At 44.9% G+C, this 26,791-nt stretch overlaps 1 protein-coding gene across 5 annotated transcripts in view; it reads left to right on the plus strand.

The window, feature by feature from the left end:
- LOC140455209 (uncharacterized) overlaps window positions 1-26,791 on the plus strand; it is a 197,501-nt gene that overhangs the window by 99,068 nt on the left and 71,642 nt on the right. For all 5 annotated transcript variants that reach the window (XR_011952793.1, XR_011952794.1, XM_072549926.1 and 2 more), the window contains exon 4: window positions 24,276-24,593. Coding sequence is in view for 3 of the 5 variants with exons in the window: in XM_072549926.1 (XP_072406027.1) it covers window positions 24,276-24,593 (318 nt within the window). In the remaining 2 variants the exon portion in view is untranslated. The remainder of the gene's footprint in view (window positions 1-24,275; window positions 24,594-26,791) is intronic.

Below are 26,791 nucleotides of genomic sequence, written 5' to 3' on the forward strand. Positions count from 1 at the left end.
CAGACTGGCACATTCCAAGGTCCAAGACTACGTGTTGAGGGACGCGCTGAAGCTTGGGGCAGCTGCCGCCAAGGCGCGGTGGGGAAAGACCACCGTGTAAGATCGGCCTGCCGAAAGAAGAACAGGGGGCCCATGCGGACGTTTTTTTGGGCTCTGCTGATGCCTCAGCTAAATATATGCATAAGATTGAGAAATGCACAGACCTGTATATGACAATGATGAATTCGAATCTGTGTTTGTAAATGTGGACATATGTATGGCATGACCAAATGTACAGACCATCAAATCATTTTATGAATAAAGTATATTTTTGAAATTAAAAAAATCTTTGTCCAGGTTGGCATTGTGGGCACTGCCCCAACAACGCAGTCATGTCGGTATCCAGACATAGCTTCTTGGTAGCATCTTCATCTTGGAAACCCCTAGATCAGTATCTGGCACTGACCTTTACACAGGACAATCATCCTTGTCCCCATAGTAATATGCTATCCTCTACGGTGATCTGGTCTCAACGGTTCCAGAGAGGTTTCAATCCTGGTTGTGATAGCCATTCTGTTTCCCCCATTACCACCAGCTGTTTTAGTTTCGGAAGGACAGGATCTTCGTGTCCACAGTCGGCAGATTGCGTATTATCCAGCTGTGAGAAGCAGTTTGTTGTTTGCATAAAATCCCCGCAAAGATGAACTGAGCCATCAGACTTCACAAATCGGTACGACAGGTGCTGCTCATTCTGCACTGGTTTGATGATTCCTTTGCTGTCCGGCCTCCTGATTTCCACCCCTACTTTTGCATGGAAGGCATTTAGCATTGGGCGGGCCTTGCAAAATCACAAAATTGCATCCTGGTCTACATATAAAGTGGCTTGGGCCCCTTTGGTAGTTCTAAGCCCTTCCTGAAAAACTCCTGGGTATTTCACTAAGACTTTACTGAGGCAGTCATTTTCTATTCAATTAACGTTGAGCCAATCTAGGTAAACTTTTCTCAACCAATTCTGCCCCAATAAGCTTGGGCCTAAGACCATAAGACCATAAGACATAGGAGTGGAAGTAAGGCCATTCGGCCCATCGAGTCCACTCCGCCATTCAATCGTGGCTGCTGGGCACTTCAACTCCACTTACCCGCATTCTCCCCATAGCCCTTAATTCCCTGAGACAACAAGAATCTATCAATCTCTGCCTTTGAGCCTGAGCCTTTGACTACAGGTGCCTGGAACTGAAATCATACCCTTAATTTGCGACAGTTCCCCAGTGTATGTTCTTAATCTGGCTGAGATCTTGCACAAGCTGCAGTGTTGGAGTCCCGAGTGAGTCTTTGTAAAGACAGATTCTGTAACCACAGGTCCAGCTTTGTCAGTGTAGACCTCCATGAGAGCTGGCTGACCATTTAACCAAACATTAATTTTAATTGGTTCTAATTTGGACGTCATTAAGCAATTTAATTGTTTCAACCCACGTGTAGGGGATTTTCCAGGGAGTGCACTCCCTGAGTACCAGCCTATGAGCTTTCTTATTCAAGTTAAAAACAATGACTGCAGATGCTGGAAACCAGATTCTGGAGTAGTGGTGCTGGAAAAGCACAGCAGTTCAGGCAGCATCCGAGAAGCAGTAAAATCAACGTTTTGGGCAAAAGCCCTTCATCAGGAATACAGGCAGAGTGCCTGAAGGTGGAGAGATAAATGAGAGGAGGGTGGGGTTGGGGAGAAAGTAGCATAGAGTATAATAGGTGAGTGGGGGTGGGGATGAAGGTGATAGGTCAGGGAGAAGGGTGGGGGAAGGTAGCAAAGAGCACAATGGGTGGATGGGGGTGGGATAAAGGTGATAGGTCAGAGAGGAGGATGGAGTGGATAGGTGGAAAAGAAGATAGGCAGGTAGGACAAGTCATGGGGACAGTGCTGAGCTGGAAGTTTGGAACTGGAGTGAGGTGGGGGAAGGGGAAATAAGGAAACTGTTGAAGTCCACATTGATGCCCTGGGGTTGAAGTGCTCCGAGGCGGAAGATGAGGCGTTCTTCCTCCAGGCGTCGGGTGGTGAGGGAGCAGCGGTGAAGGACGCCCAGGACCTTCATGTCCTCGGCAGAGTGGGAGGGGGAGTTGAAATGTTGGGCCACAAGGCGGTGTGGTTGATTGGTGCGGGTGTCCCAGAGGTGTTCCCTAAAGCGCTCTGCTAGTAGGTGTCCAGTCTCCCCAATGTAGAGGACACTGCATCGGGAACAACTGATACAATAAATGATATTGTAGAACCTGTTTGCTGCCTCAAGTCATCATACTGGCAGACCTACAATGACTTGCTTGCCCAGATCCTGAAGAACTTCTTAGCCACTTCGCTGTGGCACAGCTTTGTTTTGGGGTTATGCTGTGGGCTGGTGTGGGGTTCCTGTGCTCAGGATTTGCCCTGCACAATCTCTGTGATTGCCTATACTTAATAGTGTTCCCCAAGCTCCGTCAGACAGTTCCATTGGGGTGTCCTGTAGTTCCCATACTGCACTTGCCACATTTTCTAATGGCAAAGCCAATTGCAGTGCCTGCTTGAAGTCCAATTGGGCTTCATTTAGTAAGTGCTTCTGCATGGTTACATCATTAATGTCACATACTAAACAGTCTTTCAGCATCTCAGGATTAAACCAAAATCACATGTCTCTGCCAGTTATCTCAGACTCGTGAAAAATTCCAATACGGATTCCACCAGTTCTCTATCAGCAGAAGAAAACCAATAGTTTGTCAGAATTAGAGGAGGTTTGGGGTTGTAATATTTCATAACCAACTCTGTAAACTCCTGGAAGGATTTCATGCCTCGTGCCTCTGGGAAAGTTAAGCCCCTTATAATCAAAAAGACTGTGGGTCCAGAAGTAGTCAGATGGATTACTCATTGCTTTTCATCTGCCCCGATGTCATTTGCCTGGAAAAAAATATTGCATTCTTTCCACATATTGGGCACAATCTTTGACAGCAGGATCAAGCGAGTCAAGCTTCCCAAATAAAGGCATGATGCCAGAAATGCTTACCCCCAACTCCAAGATGGCCGATGCAAGCGAGTGTTCTTCAAGCACGTACTGTTTTCTCCTGTCACCACTGAAATAACTGCACAGGAAGCTCGTCAACAAGCCACCCTTCATTTACTTGTGCACAATGCACTGATTGTGATCAGCCAGCTCAGAATCGGTCCCCTGAACTGAGGAGAGATTCTAAATCTCCTACTTATTTATTTATTTATCTTTTGACGAGCAAAGCCCAGAGCAAATAATGCTAATGTGAAAAGGTGAAGGGGAGGGTAGGGACTAAATCAGAATAGAATTGGAGGGGGAAATAAAGCACTCCATTTCCCGCGGTGCCCACCTCTCCCTAAAGGGGCCAAGAGTATTTGTAGACACCGCGTGGTCCTCCAAGGACACCTGGGTCTGAATGTACCTGCAAAAGAGCGGCAGGCAGTCAGCCATAACAACCCCACCACACCTTGCTGCTTGGACCTGTTAATTGCCAGCCTGTCCAGGCCCAGGAGCAGACCCACGAGGAGAAGCTCTGACCTACACTCCGTCTCTGCACCACGTGCTCAAAGATCAGGAGCATGGGGCTGAAATGCAACCAAAAACATTAAAAAAGATCCTTAAGAAAACTAAAAAAGGAGTGCAGATGCCCACACCCCATTATATATATATATTTATACATGGTCCATGGACTCCACAGTGCCACAGAACAGTTGGGCTGGAAGATCTTTTTTCCTTTTTTTTATTTTTTTTATTTTTAACTCACTGTTTATATACCTAGGATAAATCTGGTCTAGACCTGGGGACTTATCAATCTTAATGTTTGCCAAAATTTCCAACACATCAACTTCATCAATCTTGATCTGTTCAAGCTTATTTCCCAGCTCTTCAAAGTTCTCATTCACAACAAGGCTCCTTTACTAAGTGAAAACCAAAGCAAAAAACTCATTTAGGGCTTCCCCAGTCTGCTCAGACTCCATGCACAAGTTCCCTACGCTATATTTGACTGGCCCTACCTTCTTCCTGATGATTTTCTTATTCCTCACGTATAGAGTCATAGAGATGTACAGCACGGAAATAGACCGTTTGGTCCAACTCATTCATGCCAACCAGATATCCCAACCCCATCTAGTCCCACCTGCCAGCATCCAGCCCATATCCCTCCAAACCCTTCCTATTAATATACCCATCCAGATGCCTTTTAGAACATAGAACAACACAGCGCAGAAAAGGCCCTTCAGCCCTCAATGTTGTGCTGACCTGTGAACTAATCTAAGCCTATCTCCCTACACTATCCCATCATCATTCATATGCTTATCCAAGGATTGTTTAAGTCTCCCTGATGTGGCCGAGTTAACTAAATTGGCAGGCAGGGCATTCCATGCCCTTACCACTCTCTGAGTGAAGATTTGCCTGTGACATCTTAAATCAACCACCCCTCAATTTGTTGTTATGCCCCCTTGTTCAAGCTGACATCATCATCCTAGGAACAAGACTTTCACTGTCTACCCTATCTAATCCTCTGATCAACCCAAATGGCTTTGGGTTCTTCCTAATCTTCCTTTCAAGCCTTTTTCATGCCCCCTCCTGGCTTTCCTCAGTCCATTTCGGAGCTTCTTTCTAGCAGCCTGTAATCCTCTAAAGCTGTGTTATACCCTTGCTTTCTCCATCTTACATAACCTGCCTTCTTCCTTTTGACGAGAAGCTCCTCTGTTCTCATCATCCAAGGCTCCTTAATCTTATCCCTTCTTGCCTGTCTCAGAGGAACAAATTTATGTATCACTTGCAACAACTGTTCCTTAAATAGTCTCCACATGTCTATTGTGCCCTTTCTGTAGAACAATTGCTCCCAATTTGTACTTCCCAACTCCTGTCTGATAGTATTTCCTTTCCCCCTATTAAATATCTTCCCTCGGTAACTGTTCCTTTCCCTCTCCATGGCTATGGTAAATGTGAGGCAGTTGTGGTCACTGTCACCAAAGTGTTCTCCCACCGTGAGATCTGACTCCTGTCCTGGCTCATTACCGAGCACCAAATCCAAAATGGCCTCTCCCTTTGTCGGCCTGTCTCCTTACTGAGTAAGGAAATTCTCCTGAACACACCTGACAAAAAACGGCTCCATCCAAACCATCTCCAATAAGGAGGTTCCAGGGAACATTGGGAAAGTTGAAGTCACCCATAACAAAAACCCTGCTACATCTGCACTTTTCCAACATCTGCCAGCCGATGAGTTCTTCGATCTCCTTACTGCTATTAGGGGGTCTGTAGAAACCCCCAATGAGGTGGCTACTCCTTTGCTGTTCCCAACTTCCATCCATACTGACTGAGTAGACAAACCTTCCTCGACAACCTTTGATTCTGTAGCTGTGATGCACTCTCTGATTAGTAATGCTACACCCCCTCTTCTTGTTCCACCCTCCCTGTTCTTTTTAAACCTTCTAAATCCTAGAACATCTGGCAACCATTCCTGCCCCTGTGAAACCCAGGTCTCCTTTATGTCCACGACATCATAATCCGAAGTACTGATCCATGCTCTAAGTTCATCACTCTTATTTCTGATACTCTTTGCATTAAAGCAGACATACTTTCACCGTTTCCTTTGTTTCATCATATGAAAATCTTTCCAGATAGATTTTCACTAAATGCTGTCACTACCCCATCTACAACTACCCCTTCTCAGATGTGTAGCCCTGGTTCCCAACCCCTGCCAAACTAGTTTAAACCCTCCTAGACTACATGAGCAAATCTGAGGTCTTACTTTTAACTTGGTTCCTAACTCCCTAAATTCTGCTTGTCAGACCTCATCCTGTTTTTTACCAATATCATTCGTTCCTTTATGCACCAACGACGACTGGCTGTTCACCCTCCTGCCAACCCTTAGAATGTTCTGCAGCCAATCTGCAACATTCCTGACCTGTGCACATGGGAGGCAACTTACCACTGGGGAGTCTTGTTTTCGATGACAGAACTGCCTATCTACTGCTCTTATAATTGAATTCCCTATGACTATAGCACTTCCACTTTTTTTCCCGCCCTTCTGAACAGCAGAGCCACCAGTGGTGCCATGAACCTGACTACCGCTGCCTTCACATGGTGAGCCATCTACCCCCAACAGTATCCAAAACATTATACCTGTTTTGGAGGGAGATGACTGCAGGGGACACCTGCACTGCCTTCCTGCTTTCTCTGCTTTTTGGTCACTCATTCCCTTTCTCCCTCAGCAATCCTAATCTGTGGTGTGACCAATTCGCTACACATATTATCCACAACCTCCTCAGCATCATGGAAAAAGAACAAAAAAGAACAAAAGAAATTTTACAGCCCAGGAACAGGCCATTCGGCCCTCCAAGCCTGTGCTGATCCTAATCCACAGTCTAAACCTAACGCCCAATTCCTAAGGATCTGTATCCCTCTGTTTCCCATGTACTCATGCATCTGTCCAGATGCACCTTAAAAGAATCTACTGTGCCTGTCTCCACTACCTCTGCTGGAAACATGTTCCATGTACCTACCACCCTCTGTGTAAAGTACTTACCGCATGCATCCCACTTAAACTTTTCTCCCCTCATTTTGAACGCGTGACCTCTCGTTATTGAATCCTTCACCCTGGGAAAAAGCTTATCTCTATCCACCCTGTCTAAACCCTTCATGATTTTGTAGACCTCAATCAGGTCCCCCCCTCAATCTCCTTTTCTCGAATGAAAACAATCCTAACCTACTCAACCTTTCTTTGTAGCTAGCACCTTCCATCCCAGGCAACATCCTTGTAAACCTTCGCTGCACCCTCTCCAAAGCGTCCACATCCTTTTGGTAATGTGGTGACCAGAACTGTACACAGTGTCCTAAATGCAGCCAAACCAATGTCTTGTACAGTTTTAACATGACCTGTCAGCTTTTATACTCAATACCCCATCCGAAGAAGGTAAGCATACTATATGCCTCTTGACCACTCTATCCACCTGTGCAGCCAACTTCAGGGTAAAATGGACCTGAACTCCCAGATCTCTTTGCTTATCAACTTTTCCCAAGGCTCTTCCGTTTATAGTATACTTCGCTGTAGAATTAGACCTTCCAAAATGCATCACCTCACATTTGCCTGGATTGAACTCCATCTGCCCCTTCTCCACCCAATTCTCCAGTCTATCTAGAACATAGAACATAGAACATAGAACAATACAGCACAGAACAGGCCCTTCGGCCCACGATGTTGTGCCGAACTTCTAACCTAGATTAAGCACCCATCCATGTACCTATCCAAATGCCGCTTAAAGGTCGCCAATGATTCTGACTCTACCACTCCCACGGGCAGTGCATTCCATGCCCCCACCACTCTCTGGGTAAAGAACCACCCCTGACATCTCCCCTATACCTTCCACCCTTCACCTCTATATTCTTTTGTATTCTTTGACAGTCTCCTACGCTTTCTGCTACTCTACCAATCTTCGTGTCATCTGCAAATTTACTGATCAGACCAACAGTACCCTCTTCCAGATCATTTATGTATATCACAAACAACAATGGCCCCAGCACTGATCCCTGTGGAACACCATTGGTCACCTTTCTCCATTTTGAGAAACTCCCTTCAACTCATGCTTTCTGTCTCCTGTTGCTCAACCAGTTCTTTATCCACCTAGCTAGAACACCCTGCACACCAAGTGACTTCACCTTCTCCATTACCATGGGGAACCTGATCAAATGCCTTACTAAAGTCCATGTATATGACATCAACAGCCTTCCTTCGTCTATCAACTTGGTCACTTCCTCGAAGAACTCTATTAAGTTGGTAAGGCATGATCTTCAAAGTTTGGGAGATTTGTAGCTCAGGTGCTCGTTGTTGTTGTGGTTCTGTTCGCCGAGCCGGGAATTTATGTTGCAGACGTTTTATCCCCTGTCTAGGTGACATCCTCAGTGCTTGGGAGCCTCCTGTGAAACGCTTCTGTGATGTTTCCTCCGGCATTTATAGTGATTTGTATCTGCCGTTTCCGGTTGTCAGTTCCAGCTGTCTGCTGTGGTGGCCGGTATTTTAGGTCCAGGTTGATGTGCTTATTAATTGAATCTGTGGCTGAGTGCCATGCCTCTAGGAATTCCCTGGCTGTTCTCTGTTTGGCTTGTCTTATAATAGTAGTGTTGTCCCAGTCGAACTCATGTTGCTTGTCATCTGAGTGTGTGCAAACATATCAGTTCAGAGTGCAATTCGAGTGCTCTCATTTAGCCCCGCACTTTCACCGCTGCTGAAAATGGAGGCGGCTGACTCTCGACGTAAGGCCCTTTAGAGGCAATTTTATCCTCCCGGCAGTGACCGGGTCCTCACTCTCACCAATCCCACTACTGCTGAAACTAGAGGCCAAGTAAATGATGTTTCCACTCGGCCCTTGTCAATTTTCTTGGTTACTCCCTCAAAAGACTTAATCAAATATGGGAGGCAAAATTTCCCTCGCATAAAACTATAACACCATAAGACATATGAGCAGAAATTCAGCAATTCAACCCGTCGGGTCTGCTCCACCATTCAATCATGGCTGATTAGTTTCTCAATCCCATTCTCCTCCTTTCTCCCCATGACCCTTAATCCCCTTTACAATCAAGAACCTATCTATCTCTGTCTTAAATATACTCAATGACCTGGCATCCACAGCCTTCTGTGGCAGTGAATTCCATAGATTCGCCACTCTCTGGCTGAAGATGTTTCTCCTTATCTTTGTTCTGAAAGGTCTTCCCTTCACTCTAAGGCTGTGCCCTTGGATCCTAGTCCTTCCCAACATGCATACGGTTCAGGCCATTCAGTATTCTGTAAGTTTAAATTAGATCCCCCCTCATCCTTCTAAACCCAATCAAGTCTAGACCCAGAGTCCTCAAATGTTCCTCATATGTTAAGCTTTTCATTCCTGGGACCATTCTTGGAAACTCCTCTGAACACACTCAAGGGACAATACATTCTTCCTAAGATGTGGGCCCAAAACTGTACACAATACTCCAAATTTGGCCTCACCAGAGCCCTGAGAGCCTCAGAAGTACATCCCTGCTTTTATATTCAAGTCCTCTCAAAATAAATGCCATCATTACATTTTCCTTCCTAACTACTGACTCAACCTGCCAATTTAGTTTGGGACAATCCTGGTCTAGAACTCCCAAGACTCTTGGTGCTTCAAACTTCTGAACTTTCTCCCCATTTAGAAAATTGTCCATGCCTCTATTCTTTCTACCAAAGTGCATCACCTCACACTTTCCTAAGTTGTACTCCATCTGCCACTTCTTTGCCCACTCTCCTGACCTGTCCAAATCCTTCTGCAGCCTCCCCACCTCTTCAATGCTACCTGTCTTTCTACCCATCTTTGTATCGTCTGCAAACTTAGACAGAATGCCCTCAGTTCCTTCATCTAGATTGTTAATGAATAAAGTGAAAAATTATGGTCCCAAAACTGAGTGTTGTGGAACACCACTTGTCACTGGCTGCCACCCTGAAAAGGACATTTTTATCCCTACTTTCTGCAGACAGCCAAGCTTCTATCCATAGTAACTCCTTGCCTCTAACACCATGGGCCCTTAGCTTATTCAGTGGCATCCTGTGCAGCAACTTATCAAAGGCCTTCTAGAAGTCCAGGTAGATAATATCCATTGGTTCTCCTTGGTCTAATCTGTTTATTACTTCTTCAAAGAATTCTAGCAGATTTGTCAGGCATAACCTAGTCTTGATGAAACCATGCTGACTCTGCCCTATTTTGCCACACACTTCCAAATGTTCCGAAATCTCATCCTTCACGATGGATTTCAAGATCTAATTGGTCTGTAATTTTCCTTCTTCTGACTTCGTCCCTTTGAACTAGAGAAGGTGCAAAACTTGACCTACTCTTGGGAAATAAGGCAGGGCAGGTGACTGAGGTGTCAGTGGGAGAGCACTTTGGGGCCAGTGACCATAATTGTATTCGTTTTAAAATAGTGATGGAAAAGGATAGACCAGATCTAAAAGTTGAAGTTCTAAATTGGAGAAAGGCCAATTATGACAGTATTACGTGAGAACTTTCGAAAGCTGATTGGAGACAGATGTTCGCAGGTAAAGGCATGGCTGGAAAATGGGAAGCCTTCAGAAATGAGATAAGTGAGAATCCAGAGAAAGTATATTCCTGTCAGGGTGAAAGGGAAGGCTGGTAGGTATAGGGAATGCTGGATGACTAAAGAAATTGAGGGTTTGGTTAAGATAAACAAGGAAGCATATGTCAGGTATAGGTCAGATAGATCGAGTGAATTCTTAGAAGAGTATAAATGCAGTAGGAATATACTTAAGAGAGAAATCAGGAGGGGAGAAAGGGGACATGAGATAGCTTTGGCAAATAGCATTAAGGAGAACAGAACACAGAAAGTTACAGCATAGTACAGGCCCTTCGGCCCTCGATGTTGCGCCCACCTGTGAAACCAATCTGAAGCCCATCTATCCTACACTATTCTATTAGCATCCATATGTTTATCCAATGACCAATTAAGTGCCCTCGGCGAGTCCCCTCAGTCTCCAAGACAAAAGTTCCAGCTTATCCAGCCCTTCCTATAACTCAAACTCTCCAGTCCCAGCAACATCCTTGTAAATTTTTCTGTACCCTGTCCAGTTTAATAACATCCTCCCTATAGCAGTGTGACCAGAATTGTACACAGTATTCTAAAAAATGCCTCACTAATGTCTTGTACAGCCACAAAATGATATCCCAACTCCTAGACTCCTTCACCACCCTGTCTACGCCACTTTCAAGGAATCATGAACCTGGGTCCTTCTGTTTAATAATACTCCCCGGGCCCGATTATTCATAGTAATAAGTCCTGCTCCTACCAAAACATTACATCCAAAGGGTTTTTACAAAAATGTTAAGGAAAAAAGGGTAACTAGGAAGAGAATAGGACCTCAAAATGTGTTGCTGGAAAAGCACAGCAGGTCAGGCAGCATCCAAGGAGCAGGAGAATCAACGTTTCGGGCATAAGGAATGAGGAAAGTGTGTCCAGCAGGCTAAGATAAAAGGTAGGGAGGAGGGACTTTGGGGAGGGGCGTTGGAAATGCGATAGGTGGAAGGAGGTCAAGGTGAGTGAGATAGGCCGGAGTGGGGGTGGGGGCGGAGAGGTCAGGAAGAAGATTGCAGGTTAGGAAGGCAGTGCTGAGTTCGAGGGTTGGGACTGAGACAAGGTGGGGGGAGAGGAAATGAGGAAACTGGAGAAATCTGAGTTCATCCCTTGTGGTTGGAGGGTTCCTAGGCGGAAGATGAGGCGCTCTTCCTCCAGCTGTCATGTTGCTATGGTCGGGCGATGGAGGAGTCCAAGGACCTGCATGTCCTTGGTGGAGTGGGAGGGGAGTTGAAGTGTTGAGCAACGGGGTGGTTGGGTTGGTTGGTCCAGGTGTCCCAGAGGTGTTCTCTGAAACGTTCTGCAAGTTGGCGGCCTGTCTCCACAATATAGAGGAGGCCACATCGGGTGCAGCGGATGCAGTAAATGATGTGTGTGGAGGTGCAGGTGAACTCCCCACCTACGTTCGGGACACCATCCACGCCCTCCACCTCCTCCATGATTTTCGCTTCCCCGGTCCCCAACACCTTATCTTCACCATGGACATCCAGTCCCTGTACACCTCCATCCCCCATCACGAAGGACTCAAAGCCCTCCGCTTCTTCCTTTCCCGCCGTACCAACCAGTACCCTTCCACTGGCACCCTCCTTCGACTGACTGAACTGGTCCTCACCCTGAACAACTTCTCTTTCCAATCCTCCCCCTTCCTCCAAACCAAAGGAGTATCCATGGGCACCTGCATGGGCCCCAGCTATGCCTGCCTCTTCGTAGGATATGTGGAACAGTCCATCTTCCGCAGCTACACTGGCACCACCCCACACCTTTTCCTCCGCTACATCGATGATTGTATCGGCACTGCCTCGTGGTCCCACGAAGAGGTTGAACAGTTCATCCACTTTACCAACACCTTCCACCCTGACCTCAAATTCACCTGGACCATCTCAGATTCCTCCCTCCCCTTCCTAGACCTTTCCATTTCTATCTCGGGTGACCGAATCAACACGGACATTTACTATAAACCGACCAACTCCCACAGCTACCGAGACTACACCCCCTCCCACCCTGCCCCCTGTAAAAACGCCATCCCATATTCCCAATTCCTTCGTCTCCGCCACATCTGCTCCCAGGAGGACCAGTTCCAATACCGTACAACCCAGATGGCCTCCTTCTTCAAAGACCGCAATATCCCCCCAGACGTGATTGATGATGCCTTCCACCGCATCTCCTCCACTCACCACTCCTCCGCCGTTGAACCCCGCCCCTCCAATCACCACCAGGACAGAACCCCACTGGTCCTCACCTACCACCCCACCAACCTCCATATACATCGTATCAACCGTCGTCATTTCCGCCACCTCCAAACAGACCCCACCACCAGGGATATATTTCCTTTTCCTCCCCTATCAGTGTTCTGAAAATACCACTCCCTCCGTGACTCCCTCGTCAGATCCACACCCCCCACCAACCCAACCTCCACTCCTGGCACCTTCCCCTGCAACTGCAAGAAATACAAAGCTTGCGCCCACACCTCCCCCCTTCCTTCCCTACAAGGCCCCAAGAGATCCTTCCATATCTGCCTCAAATTCACCTGCACCTCCACACACATCATTTACTGCATCCACTGCACCCGATGTGGCCTCATCTATATTGGGGAGACAGGCCGCCTACTTGCGGAACGTTTCAGAGAACACCTCTGGGATACACCGGACCAACCAACCCAACCACCCTGTGGCTCAACACTTCAACTCCCCCTCCCACTCCACCAAGGACATGCAGGTCCTTGGACTCCTCCATCACCAGACCATAGCAACACGAAGGCTGGAGGAAGAGAACCTCATCTTCCGCCTAAGAACCCTCCAACCACAAGGGATGAACTCAGATTTCTCACGTTTCCTCATTTCCCCTCCCCCCACCTTATCTCAGTCCAAACCCTCGAACTCAGCACCGCCTTCCTAACCTGCAATCTTCTTCCTGACCTCTCCGCCCCCACCCCCACTCCGGCCTATCTCACTCACCTTGACCTCCTTCCACCTATCGCATTTCCAACGCCCCTCCCCCAAGTCCCTCCTTCCTACCTTTTATCTTAGCCTGCTGGACACACTTTCCTCATTCCTGAAGAAAGGCTCATGCCGGAAACGTCGATTTTCCTGCTCCTTGGATGCTGCCTGACCTGCTGCACTTTTCCAGCAACACATTTTCAGCTCTGATCTCCAGCATCTGCAGTCCTCACTTTCTCCTCAGACTTCTGAAAGATCAGCAAGGCGGCCTTTGTGTGGTGCCACAGAAAACGGGGGGAGATACTAAATGAATATTTTGCATCAGTATTTACTGTGGAAAAGGATATGGACGATATAGACTTTAAGGAAATAGATGGTGACATCTTGCAAAATGTCCAGATTACAGAGGAGGAAGTGCTGGATGTCTTGAAATGGGTAAAGGTGGATAAATCCCCATGACCTGATCAGGTGTACCCGAGAACTCTGTGGAAAGCTAGAGAAGTGATTGCTGGGCCTCTTGCTGAGATATTTGTATCATCGATAGTCACTGGTGAGCTGCTAGAAGACTAGAGATTGGCAAACGTGGTACCACTGTTTAAGAAGGGTGATAAAGACAAGCCAGAGAACTATAGACCGGTGAGCCTGATCTCAGTGATGGGCAAATTCTTGGAGGGAATCCTGAGGGACAGAATGTACATGTATTTGGAAAGGCAAGGACTGATTCGGGATAGTCAACATGGCTTTGTGCGTGAGAAATCATGTCTCACAAACTTGATTGAGTTGTTTGAAGAAGTAACAAAGAAGATTGATGAGGACAGAGCAGTAGATGTGATCTATGTGGACTTCAGTAAGGCATTCAACAAGATTTACAAGCCATCTTGTAAACCATTCCACAAATTCGTATTCTTGCAAACCACTATCATCCTGATTTTCCTAGTCCATCTGCATGAAATACCCCCATGATCGCTGTAACTTTGCCTTTCCTACCCATCTTGTCAAGCTGTACCACAGCTCCTGACTATTGTTTGGAGGCCTGTGCATGACTCCAACCAGGGTTTCTTTACCTTTGCGGTTCTTCAATTCTACCCAGAAAGATCCTACTCCATCTGACCCTACTTTGTTTCTTTGATTTAATTTCACTTCTTACTAACAGGGAAACCCCATTCCCTCTGCCCACTGCCTGTCTTTTCGACAGGATGTATATTCTTGAATATTCAGTTCCCAATGCTGATTCCCTTGCAGCCACATCTATATGATGCTCACTACGTCATACCTGCCAATTTTGATGTGCACCACAAGCTCATTAGCCTTATTTCTTATACTGTGTGCATTCAGATATAACACTTTCAGTCCTGTAGTAACCGTCCCTCTTATTGTGATTCATTTATCCAGTGTGCGTGAAGTTCAATTGCCAACCCTTCCAGATACTCTGTCCTGTCTTTTTCTGTGCTGGAGATTTTAATAACCTCTTCTGTATTCTGCGCTCTTACCTCCTGCTTTAAATCTGGTTTTCTAACTTACACTCAACTGAAACCAACCTCCCTCCCCCCCCCCCCCCCCCCCCCCACCATCCCCCATTAAGTTTAAAGCCCTGTCTACCACCCTAGATATGCAATTTGCTAGGACTCTATACTTGCATCTAGACTAGAAGAGATTGAGGTTCACAAGGAAGAGGTATTAGAAATACTGCAGAGTGTGAAAATAGGCAAGTCCCCTGGGCCGGATGGGATCTATCCTAGGATCCTCTGAGAAGCAAGGGAAGAGATTGCTGAGCCTTTGGCATTGATCTTCAAATCATCATTGTCTACAGGAATAGTGTCTGAGGACTGGAGGATAGCAAATGTGGTTCCCTTGTTCAAAAAGGGTAGTAGAGACAACCCTGGTAATTACAGACCAGTGAGTCTCACTTCAGTTGTTGGTAAAGTGTTGGAAAAGGTTATAAGAGATAGGACTTATAACCATTTAGAAAAAAATAATCTGATCAGGGACAGTCAGCATGGTTTTGTGAGGGGTAGGTCGTGCCTAACAAATCTTATTGACTTTTTTGACAAAGTGACCAAACAGGTAGATGAGAGTAAACCGGTTGATGTGGTGTATATGGATTTCAGCAAGGCGTTCAATAAGGTTCCCCACAGTAGGCTATTGTACAAAATGCGGATGAATGGGATTGTGGGAGACATAGCAGTTTGGATCAGTAATTGGCTTGCTGAAAGAAAACAGAGGCTTGCAGTTGATGGAACATGTTCATCTTGGTGTCCAGTTACTAGCGGCGTACCGCAAGGGTCGGTCCACTGCTGTTCATCATTTTTATAAATGACCTGGATGAGGACTTAGAAGGATGGGTTAGTAAATTTGCGGATGAAACTAAGGTCGGTGGAGTTGTGGATAGTGAGAAAGGATGTAGTAGGTTGCAGAGAGACATAGATAGGATGCAGAGCTGGGCTGAGAGGTGGCAAATGGAGTTTAATGCAGACATTAGTGAGGTGATACACTTTGGCTGGAGTAATCAGAATGCAAAGTACTGGGCTAATGGTAAGATTCTTGGGAGTGCAGCTGAACAGAGAGATCTCGGTGTCCATGTACACAGATCTCTGAAAGTTGCCACCCAGATTGACAGGGTTGTTAAGAAGGCAGACAGTGTTTTGGCCTTTATTAATAGAGGGATTGAGTTCCGGAACCAGGAGGTTATGCTGCAGCTGTACAAAGCTCTGGTATGGCCATACTTGGAGTATTGTGTACAGTTTTGGTCACCGCATTATAAGAAGGATGTGGAAGCTTTGGAAAGGGTGCAGAGGAGATTTACTAGGATGTTGCCTGGTATGGAAGGAATGTCTTATGAGGAAAGGCTGAGGGCCTTGAGGCTGTTCTCGTTAGAGAGAAGAAGGTTGAGCGGTGACTTAATAGAGACATATACGATAATCAGAGGGTTAGATAGGGTGGACAGGGAGAGCTTTTTTCCAAGTATGGGGAAAGTAAACACGAGGGGACACAACTTTAAAGTGAGGGAAGATAGGTACAGATGTCAGAGGTAGTTTCTTTACTCAGAGAGTAGTAAGGGTATGGAATGCTTTGCCTGCATCGGTAGTAGATTCACCATGTTTAAGTGCATTTAAGTCGGCATTGGACAGGCAAATGCACGTACATGCATAGGTGCACGTATAGCGTAGGTGGGATGGGCTTCAGATTAGTATGATAGGGCAGTGCAACATTGAGGGCCGAAGGGCCTGTACTGCGCTGTAATGTTCTATGTTCTATGACTCGGGTCCCAGCATGGTTCAGGTGATGACCATCCCATCGGAACCGGTTCCTTCTTCCCCAGTACTGGTGCCAATTTCCATGAATTCAAACCTATTTCTCCCACACCAATCTCTGAGCCGTGCATTTACCTGCTTAATCTTATTGACCTTGTGCCAATTAGCTGGTGGCTCAGGTAGTAATCCAGAGATTATTAAGTTTTCAGTTTTTTATAATTTAGTGATTTTTAATTTACCTCTTAGCTGTTCATACTCCAGGTAGGGATTAATGAATAACACTCAGCATGGTTGTGTCAAACAAAAGTCATGTCTAACCAATTTAAGTTGATTTTTTTCAAAGAGGTGACGAGTTGTGTAAATGAGGGCAATGCCTTTGAACTTCAGCAAGACTTTTGATGAGGTCCCGTATGGGAGACTGGTAGTGAAAGTAAGAGGCCATGGGATCGAAAGAAATTTGGCAAATTGAAACCACAGTTGGCTGAGTGCCAGGAAAGCAGAGGGTGATAGTTGAGGAGAGTTCTTCTGACCAGAAGTTGGTGAGCTGTGGTGTCCCGCAGGGTCAGTGTTAGGGCCATTGCTGTTTGTGGTTTATATAAATGATTTCCATCTGAATGTATGAGGATTGATCAGTAAGTTCACAAACGATACAAATGGATTTTGATGGATTGGTAAATACTAAGGAGGATAACCTTAGAATATAAAAGGATATAAGCAAGCTGGTCAGATGGGCTAGTCAGTGGCAAATAGAATTAAATTTGAATAAGTGTGAGGTTATATATTTGGGCAGGATAAGTAAGGAATAAAGGGGAGCACTATTGATCAGAGGGACCTTTGTGTGTCTACCTTTCCCTTAAGGTAGCAATTCAGATGGATAAAGTGATTAGGAAGATATATGGAACTGTTGCTTTCACTAGTTTGGCATAGAGTTTAAGAGCAGGGAGATTAAGCTAGAACTATATAAGATATTGATTATGCACTAACTCGAGTATTGTGTGCAGCTTTGTCTTCTGCATTATAAGAGGGATATGATTGCACTGCAAAGGGTGCAGAGGAGATTCACCAAAGGCAGGAGAGATTCAGTTATGAAGAGAGATCATATAGACTGATGTTGTTTTCCTTAGAGCAGAGGCGATTGAGAGGGAACATAATTGAGATATATAAAATTATGAGGGGCTTGGATAGGGTAGATATGAATAAACAGTCAGTCTTGATGGAGGGATCGGTTATTAAGTAATAGTACATGCAATTGAAGAGATATTGGACAGATGCTGAATTGGCGCGCAAGTGATAGGCCCAAAGAGTCTTTTTCTGTGCTGTGACCTCTATGACTCGAAGTGCTTGAAGGAAAGCCAGTGGCAAATCAATGAGGGCCATTCAGGAGGAAGACTACAGGCTTGAAGTGAAATAGGAAATTGCAAAAGCAAAGACATATGATAAAATATAGGCTAGTAAGATTGAGGTAAACCAAAGGGCTGGATCTTACACTTTTTGGCCGAGTGCAAGTTGCATTGAGTTTTTCTGTGGAATTTTATCCATAAGACCTACTGAGTTTGCCCATTATCTCTTACCAAACTGACCTCATTAACTATCTACCCAAACCCATGTCTGATTCCATCTCCCATCTGACTACGCATCATACTGAAAGAAAAATCAGTACTTAGGGGATAGCACCAAAATTCCTTGCATCTGAGGAGATGAGGGCCTATCAAAGATATCCATGATAACTTATGTGTGATGACAGAAGATGTTAGCAAGTTTTGAAATGAATACTTTTTCTCCTTATGCAAATGAGAAGGTTGATGCAGAGATTTTCATTCAAGAGGAGCAATGTGAAATATTAAATTAGAAGGAAAATACTGGAGGGACTAGAAAAATGACTAGAACTGGATCAATTTAATCTGGCTTCCTTTGAGCATCATTTTCCAATCCTAACTTGATACAGGTAAGGTACCAGAGGATTGGAGATTTGCAAATGTTGTCCCATTGGTCAAACAGGGTGTGAGGGATAGTCCAGTGAGTCTGACCTAGGTGTTCAGCAAATTATTGACCTAATATCGAGCAATATTAAGTTTGATATTAAATTATTACTATCTTCTTACATGAAATGTGAGTATTGCTGACTAGGGCAGCTATCCTTGATTACCTAGAATTGAGTGGTTTGCTGGGCCATTTCAGAGGACAACAGAGCCCATCCACATTGCTGGGTCTGGAGTCACATGTAGGCAGACAGGAAGGATGGTAGATTTCCTCCCCTAAAGAACAATAGTGAAGCAGATGGTTTTTATGATAATCGACAATGATTGATGTGTAAGATGATAGCCTAGTGGTATTGTAAGTAAACTAGTAATCAAGAGATAGATGGTGGAATTTCGATCGAGTATAAAATTTAGATTGAAAATCTAATGATGACCATGAAATGATTCTTGGAAAATGGCATAGGAATAGGGCAGATAAATGTATGGCTGAAGAAGGAAGATTTTAGATTCCTGAAACACCAGGACCATTTTTGGGGAATGTAGGACCTTTATAAGTGCAATTGATCTGCAGCTACTTGTAGGAAAATCTACAGCAGGACAGTGAAGGGTTTTAAAAAGGAAATGGGGAAAAGTACAGGGCCAGCATGTTCTCTCTCGGGTGATATGTAGAAGCAACAAGCCCAAATAACCCTAAATGTCTATAAATATTCAGGACTCAAAAAGAGAGGCTTTTAGCAGGTAGAAAGGGAGCAAAACAATAGAGGCCGTAGTGGAGTATAGAAAGTGCAGTGGGAGGTGGGGGTGGGGATGGGGAAGGGCGCAGTGTGGATGGGAGAGAGGAGAGTTGAGACAGCAATTAGATAAACAAAGAGGGAACATGAAGCAAAAACACTGATAGATAAAATTAGGAAGAATCCCAAAATACTTTATAACTATTTTAAGGGGAAGAGAATGGCCAGGCAAAGAGTAGACCCCATTAAGGATGAAGGGGACAACCTGCGCATGGAGCCAGAGGACATTGGTAGAGTATTAACTGAAAACTTCACAACTATCTTCATCTTGGAGAAGGAAGATTAGTTGCAGAATTCAGGAAGAGAGACTATGATGTCTTGAGCAGATTGACATAGGGATAGGGAGTGAGGAGGTATTGGGAGTTTTGACAGGCTTAAAAGTGGACAAATTCCCAAGGTCCAGGTAAGTTGTATTTCAAGCTACTCTGAGATGTGAAGGAAGAAATTACAGGACTCTGCCCAAATTTGTTTTTTTCCTGGCCATAGCAGAGGTGCCAAAGGATTGGATAACAGCTAATGTGACTCCACTTTTTAAGAAGGGTGGTAGAGATAAACCAGGAAATGACAGACCAGGAAATGAGTCTTGCATCAGTAGGTGGGAAACTATTGGAAAAAATTATGAAGGGGAATATTAATCTCCATATAGAGAGGCAAGAGATCAGAGATAGTCAGCATGGCTTTGTCAGAGGGAGGTCATGCCTAACAAATTTGACAGAATGTTTTGAGAAAGTCCTCAGATGTGCAGATGAGGATAGTGCAGTTGAAGTAATTTATATGGATTTCAGCAAAGACTTTGATGAAGTCCCATATGGGAGACTAATAAAGAATATAAAACCACATGGGATCCAGGCTAATCTGGCAGCTGGATACAAAAGTGGCTTTGTAGTTTGTAGTGATTGTAATGAGGTTAGCCAGCTGAACCTCATGGAATATGAGTTCACTGATTGGGGTTGTTAATTTGGTTCAGTCAGGGAGCCGAGGCTGACATATTAAAAAGGATGAATGTCAAAGAAACTGACACTCTGGTACCTGACACTGAATGAGGCAAATACTATAGTCAAGGACTGGTTCAATCCTGCCGTCAAGATCTGGACCCAGTATGTTATTTTCTGGGCAAACGACATTGTGGCAAATGAGAAACAATAAGTAATTCTCCTGACAGCCTGTGGACCTGCAACTTTTTCTGTCATTAGAAGCCCAACCTTCCCTGAGACACCAGATAGGAAAACCTTTCAAGAATTGACTGACAGAATTAAGGAATATTATGAATCCAATCATCCTCTGTTACTGAGATGCTAGTGCTTTTACTAGTCAATTCAAAAGCCAGGGAATTCTGTGTCAGGATTTTTGACTCGGTTAAGATGACTGGTAGAAGCCTGTGACTTTGGTTTAACCCTGAATGAAATGCTTAGACACTGTCTGGTATGTGGGGGTTAATCATGTAATTATACAAAAACACCTGCTCGCTGAAGCTGAACTGGATTTCAAACAGGTGCTGCAACTGGCTTTATCATTGGAAAATGTGGTATGTGGAGCATATGAGTTGCAGGGTATTCCAATGGAAGTGGACACCATCACCAGTCTAACAGTTTGGGGAACACCACTTGAGTGCAAGCAATTGCATCACCTCAATCAGGGTCAGAGGGACTTTTGGTCATCCCATAGTAAAACCCCAAAACAAAGCCAGGATCCTGGCTGGCAAGCCATTGTAGTTATTACCTTTATGGGAATTCAAGATAGCAAAAAGGTCGTACTAGAATTAAATTGGATAATATAACTCATAGGCTGGTATCCAGGATAGTTTAAACCTTGGAATGTCCACCTACATTTGGTTTGGAATATCTAAATTGCTTAGCAACAGCAAATTCAGAACCAATCAAGATAAACATTTGTTTCTAACAGAGGTCAATATTAATGTGGTCATATCAATGATCACAGAACCAGTTTTTAATAAAATGCATTATGGACTCTATCCCTTATTTTACGCAAGACCTCAGCTAGGCTGAGAATCTATACTAGGGTACCTTTATAGATTAAGGGTACAACTCAATTCCGTTTTTAATGAAAAGCAGCTGGTTCAAAAACCAGTGATGCTGCTAAAAAGCTTGGCCCCAAGCTTGATGGGGCGAAATTAGTTGTGAGATGTTAACCTAGATTGGGTCAAAAGTTTCAAGTCCTAATTAAATACCCAGAAGTCTTCTAGGGCTATCAGAGTCATAGAGTAATACAGCATGGAAATAGGCCCTTTGGCTCAAAGTGGTCCATGTTGACCATGGTGTCCACTCAGCTAATTCCAGTTGCCTGCTTTTAATCCATGTGGCACAGTGGTTAGCACTGCTGCCTCACAGCGCCAGAGACCCGGATTCAATTCCCGTCTCAGGCAACTGTCTGTGTGGAGTTTGCACATTCTCCCCGTGTCTGCGTGGGTTTCCTCCGGGTGCTCCCACAGTCCAAAAATGTGCAGGTTAGGTGAATTGGCCATGCTAAATTGCCCATAGTGTTAGGTGAAAGGGTAAATGTAGGGGAATGGGTCTGGATGGATTGCTCTTCGGAAGGTCGGTGTGGACTTGTTGGGCTGAAGGGCCTGTTTCCACACTGTAAGTAATCTAATCTAATTTAATCCTTCTCATCCATGTACCTATCCAAATTAGATTAGCTTGCTTACAGTGTGGAAACAGGCCCTTCGACCCAACAAATCCACACCAACCCTCTGAAGAGCAACCCACCCAGACCCATTCCCCTACATTTACCCTTTCACTGAACACTACGGGCAGTTTAGCATGGCCAATTCACCTAACCTGCACATTTTTGGACAGTGGGAGGAAACCGGAGCACCCGGAGGAAACCCACGCAGACACGGGGAGAATGTGCAAACTCCACACAGACAGTTGCCTAAGGCGGAAATTGAACCCGGGTCTCTGGCAACAGTGCTAACCACTGTGCCACCGTGCCAAATGTTTTTTTAAATGTTGCTTACAGTGCCTCAATTACCTTCTCTGGAAGCCTATTCCATGTATGCACTGCTGTCAGCGTGAAGAAGTTACCCCTCTCACCAAGGCCGCCTTGCATGTTGACCATTCCACAATTCTGCAAGGGCCAAATGCCATTTGCCTTATGGGAAAAAGTAGAGGCAGAAATCAGAAGGTTGGAAAATGAAGGAATCATTATATCAGTCCAATTTGTTGAGTGGGCAGCACTTGTTGTACTAATTTTAACGCCCGACGAGTCTTTATGGGGATTTTAAGTACACAATTTTTCGCACTTAGATAATGCCCAATCCCTCAAAGAATTGATATGCAAAGCTAGTAGAGGGGAGGTTATCCTTCACAAAGCTGGGCATAAGCAATGTATACTTGTGCCACACTATTAGAAGGACATGATTACATTGGGGAGGTTCCAGGATTTTACCTGAGATAAAAAGTCTCAGTTATGAAGAGAGACTAGATAGACTGAGTTTGTTTTTCTTAGACCAGAGGAGGCCTGAGGAGGTAGCTGACTCAGGTATACAAAATTACAATAGACATAGACAAAGTAGATTGTGAGAATCTTTTCTCCATGGCAGACATTTAGGGTGAGGTGTAAGTGGTTTGGAGGGAATCTGAGGAAAAGCCTCCTTTATCCAGACGGTAGTAGAAATATGGAACATCCTGCCTGAGAGGGTGATGGAAGAAGATGATTCCACAGCATTTAAAGTATCTGGACGAGCACATAAAATGGCTAAGGACCAAATGCAAGTAATTGGGATTAGTGTAGTTTGGTGTTTGTTGACCTACAGGACCTTTGTTTCTGTACTGTATGACTCTATGAAATGTCAATATCTAGACTGGATGGATGTCGGAAGCAACCTTGCTGATGTTTCCTCTGTGGCCTAGGTACATTTATCCTCAGAAATGGGGAGCGCTGAATAAGGTGACAGTGGTGGTATTAATTAATAATGTTGGTGCATGTGGGGGAAAGGCGATAAGATGTTCTGAGGATGTAAGGGGGCGGTACAGAGGGCATGCATGCTTAATGGTAGAGCAATTAGGGTGGGTGAGAGCATGAGGGAACGTTTTCAATGCAGTTGTGGGAGTGGCTGAGCATGAGTGGGAAGTGAGTGCATTGCCAGACTTAGAGTGAATGTGAGATAACAGACAGAAGAGTGTGACACCTAACCAGATGGAGTGGAGAAGGCTATTGACCTTTTTATGGCACTGCTGACTATTCCACTGTGGAGATAGCACTGGCCTGGGCAGTGGCATTGGACCAGGTTGGAAGTGTCTGTTGGCACAGCCTTTTCTGCTGGTCCTAGATTAGATTTCCTACAGTGTGAAAACAGGCCCTTAGGCCCAACAAGTCCACACCAACCCTTCGAAGAGTAACCCAGCCAGACCCATTTCCCCTCTGACTAATGCACCTAACACTCTGGGCAATTTAGCATGGCCAATCCAGCTGACCTGATCTTTGGACTGTGGGAGGAAACTGAAGCACCCAGAGGAAACCCACACAGACACGGGGAGAACGTGCAAAATCCACACAAGTAGTCACCCAAAGCTGGAATCGACCCCGGGTCTCTGGCACTGTGAGGCTGCAGTGCTAACCACTGACCCATCATGCCACCCCATGCCATTCTCTGAGAAAGGTTGTTTTTCTCTCTGGGTTGTGCCAGTTTGGAATTCTTTGACTCAGAGAAAGGAGTGGAGGCTGTCTCATTGAAACTTTCTAAGGTGGAGGTAAACAGCTAACATTCCTGTTAGACAGGTAATCAATCACGGTTGAAAGGAATGCAGAATTCAGAACACAACCAGATCAACCACGATCGTAATGAATAGTGGAGCAGGCTTGAAGGGTCAAATGTATATACTCCTCCTAATTTGTATGTTTGAAGGTCAGACAAAGGTTTCGTTTTTTATATTGAACAAATGTCATCTGAAAAGGATTAAGTATTTCAACAGAATGGACTTTGCTCCCTCACTGCCTAATTTGCTCCATGATCAATTGCTCCAGTATCATTCAAACAGATTTCTTTTATCCATCTTATGTCCGATTCTGGGATCTTCTGTCAGCAATGGGAATGTGTTGTCAATCCATATCTCATTCTGTCAGAGCAAGTATGTATCTGGTTTAATAATGATGTCCCAACAGCAACTCCTCAGACCAGTCCAGTCTGGCTGATGTTTTGCACTGGCTCTGAGCACGGTCATTTTATCTGCTGTTGTGTTTTACTGATTGTACATAATATAATTTCTCTTTATTTCAGTTACAGTTGAAATAGAGGTGTATGAAGGAAGCGATGTTAAAATCCCTGGACCAGAAAATCCTGAGAAATATACTTTGACGATTTGGACCTTCTCTCGACTCTTGAATACAATAAACATTGTTGAATTTTATGGATCGCCCGATGTACCCAAAGGTTTTGTCACATCTGAATATAAAGACCGAATTATCACAGATGCACGTACTCTTTCCTTTGTATTACAGAAAGTAAGGATGACAGACTTTGGGACCTACAAATTACACAACGTGGATGCACAGGAAATCTTAAAACATGTGGAGCTCATTGTGATCCAACAACAAAGTGAAGTACCTATTTGATTATGTTTGTTGAATTAAGTAAGATTTGTTTATTTTACCTCTCCTGTTGGAGCATAGAAAAGTACAGCACAGAACAGGCCCTTTGGCCCATGATGTTGTGCTGAGGTTTAATCCTAATGTAAAATATAATAACTTACCTACACACCCCTCAACTCACTGCTATCCATGTGCATGTCCAGCAGTCGCTTAAATGTCCCCAATGACTCTGCTTCCACCACCACAGCTGGCAACGCATTCCATGCATTCACAACTCTCTGCATAAAGAACCTATCTCTGACGCCTCCTCTATACCTTTCTCCTAATATCTTATATCTATGGCCCCTCGTACCAGTCAATCCTGCCCGGAGGAAAAGTCTCTGGCTATTGACTCGATCTATTCCAGTCATTATCTTGTATACCTCGATCAGGTCTCCTCTCTTCCTCCTTCTCTCCAGAGAGAAAAGTTTGAGCTTATTCAACCTTTCTTCATAAGGCAAGCCCTCCAGTCCGGGCAGCATCCTGGTAAACCTTCTTTGCACCCTCTCCAAAGCCTCTGTATCTTTCCTATAGTAGGGCGACCAGAACTGGACACAGTTTTCCAAGTGTGGTCTCACCAAGGACTTGTCGAGCTGTAGCAAAACGTCACGGCTCTTAAACTCGATCCCCCTGTTAATGAAAGCCAAAACACCATATGCTTTCTTAACAACCCTATCCACTTGGGTGGCAACTTTGAGGGATCTATGTATTTGCACACCCAGATCCCTCTGTTCCTCCCCACTGACAAGAATCTTTTCTTTAATCCTATATTCAGCATTCGAGTTCGACCTTCCAAAATGCATCACTTCGCATTTATCTAGGTTGAACTCCATCTGCCATTGCTCAGCCCAGCTCTGCATCCTATCTATGTCATGTTGTAGCCTGCAGTAGCTCTCAATACTATCGGCGGTACCTCCAACCTTTGTGTCATCTGCAAATTTACTAACCAACCCCTCAACCTCCTCATCCAAGTAATTTATAAAAACTACAAAGAGCAGAGGCCCAAGAACAGAGCCCTGTGGGACCCCACTCACCACGACCTCCAGGCAAAATACTTTCCATCTGCAACCACTCTCTGCCTTCTGTCAGGCAACCAATTCTGAATCCAGATAGCCAAATCTCCCTGTATCCCATACATCCTGACTTTATGAATGAGCCGAACATGGGGAACCTTATCAAATGCCTTGCTGAAGTCCATTGCTCGACCTTCGACTACCTGTCTTGTCACTTCCTCAAAGAACTCAATAAGATTTGTGAGGTATGACCTGCCCCTCACAAAGCCACGCTGGCTGCCTTTAATCACACTATGCTTTGCCAAATAGTCATACATCCTATCCCTCAGAATTCTTTCCAAAAATTTTGCTGACCACAGACGTAAGGCTGACTGGTCTGTAATCGCCAGGGATTTCCCTATTACCCTTCTTGAAAAGAGGAACAACATTCGCCTCCTTCCAATCCTCCGGTACAACTCCCATGGGGAGTGAGGAGGTAAATATCCTCGCCAGCGGCTTAGCAACTTTCTTTTTCGCTTCCTGGAACAGCCTAGGTTAAATCTGGTCTGGCCCAGGGACTTATCAATCTTAATGTTTTCCAAAATTTCCAGCATATCAACTTCATCAATCTTGATCTGGTCAAGACTGTATCCCAGGTCCTCAAAGTTTTCACTCACAACAAGGTCCCTTTTATTTGTGAAAACTGAAGCAAAAAACTCATTTAGGGCTTTCCCTATCTGCTCAGACTCCATGCACAAGTTCCCTCCCCATTCCCTGATCGGCCCTACCTTCTCCGTGATCATTCTCTTATTCCTCATGTATGAATAAAATGACTTTGGGTTCTCCCTAATCCTTCCTACCAAGCCTCCTGGCTCTCCTCAGGTCCATTTCTGAGCTCCTTTCTAGCAAGCCTGTAATCCTCTAAAGCTGTGCTAGATCCTTGCTTCCTCCACTTTATGTAAGCTGCCTTCTTCCTTTTTCCTCTTCTGTTCTCGTCATCCAAGGTTCCTTAACCTTACCCCTTCATACCTGTCTCAGAGGAATAAATTCGTGCATCACTGATAACAACTGGTCCTTAAATAGTCTCCACATGTCTGCTGTGCCCTTTATGTGGAACAATTTCTCCCAGTCTGTACTTCCCAACTCCAGTCTGATAACGTCATAATTTTCTTTT

The sequence above is a fragment of the Chiloscyllium punctatum genome, chromosome 30, assembly GCF_047496795.1.
Source record: "Chiloscyllium punctatum isolate Juve2018m chromosome 30, sChiPun1.3, whole genome shotgun sequence".
In the NCBI taxonomy this organism is placed as follows: domain Eukaryota; kingdom Metazoa; phylum Chordata; class Chondrichthyes; order Orectolobiformes; family Hemiscylliidae; genus Chiloscyllium; species Chiloscyllium punctatum.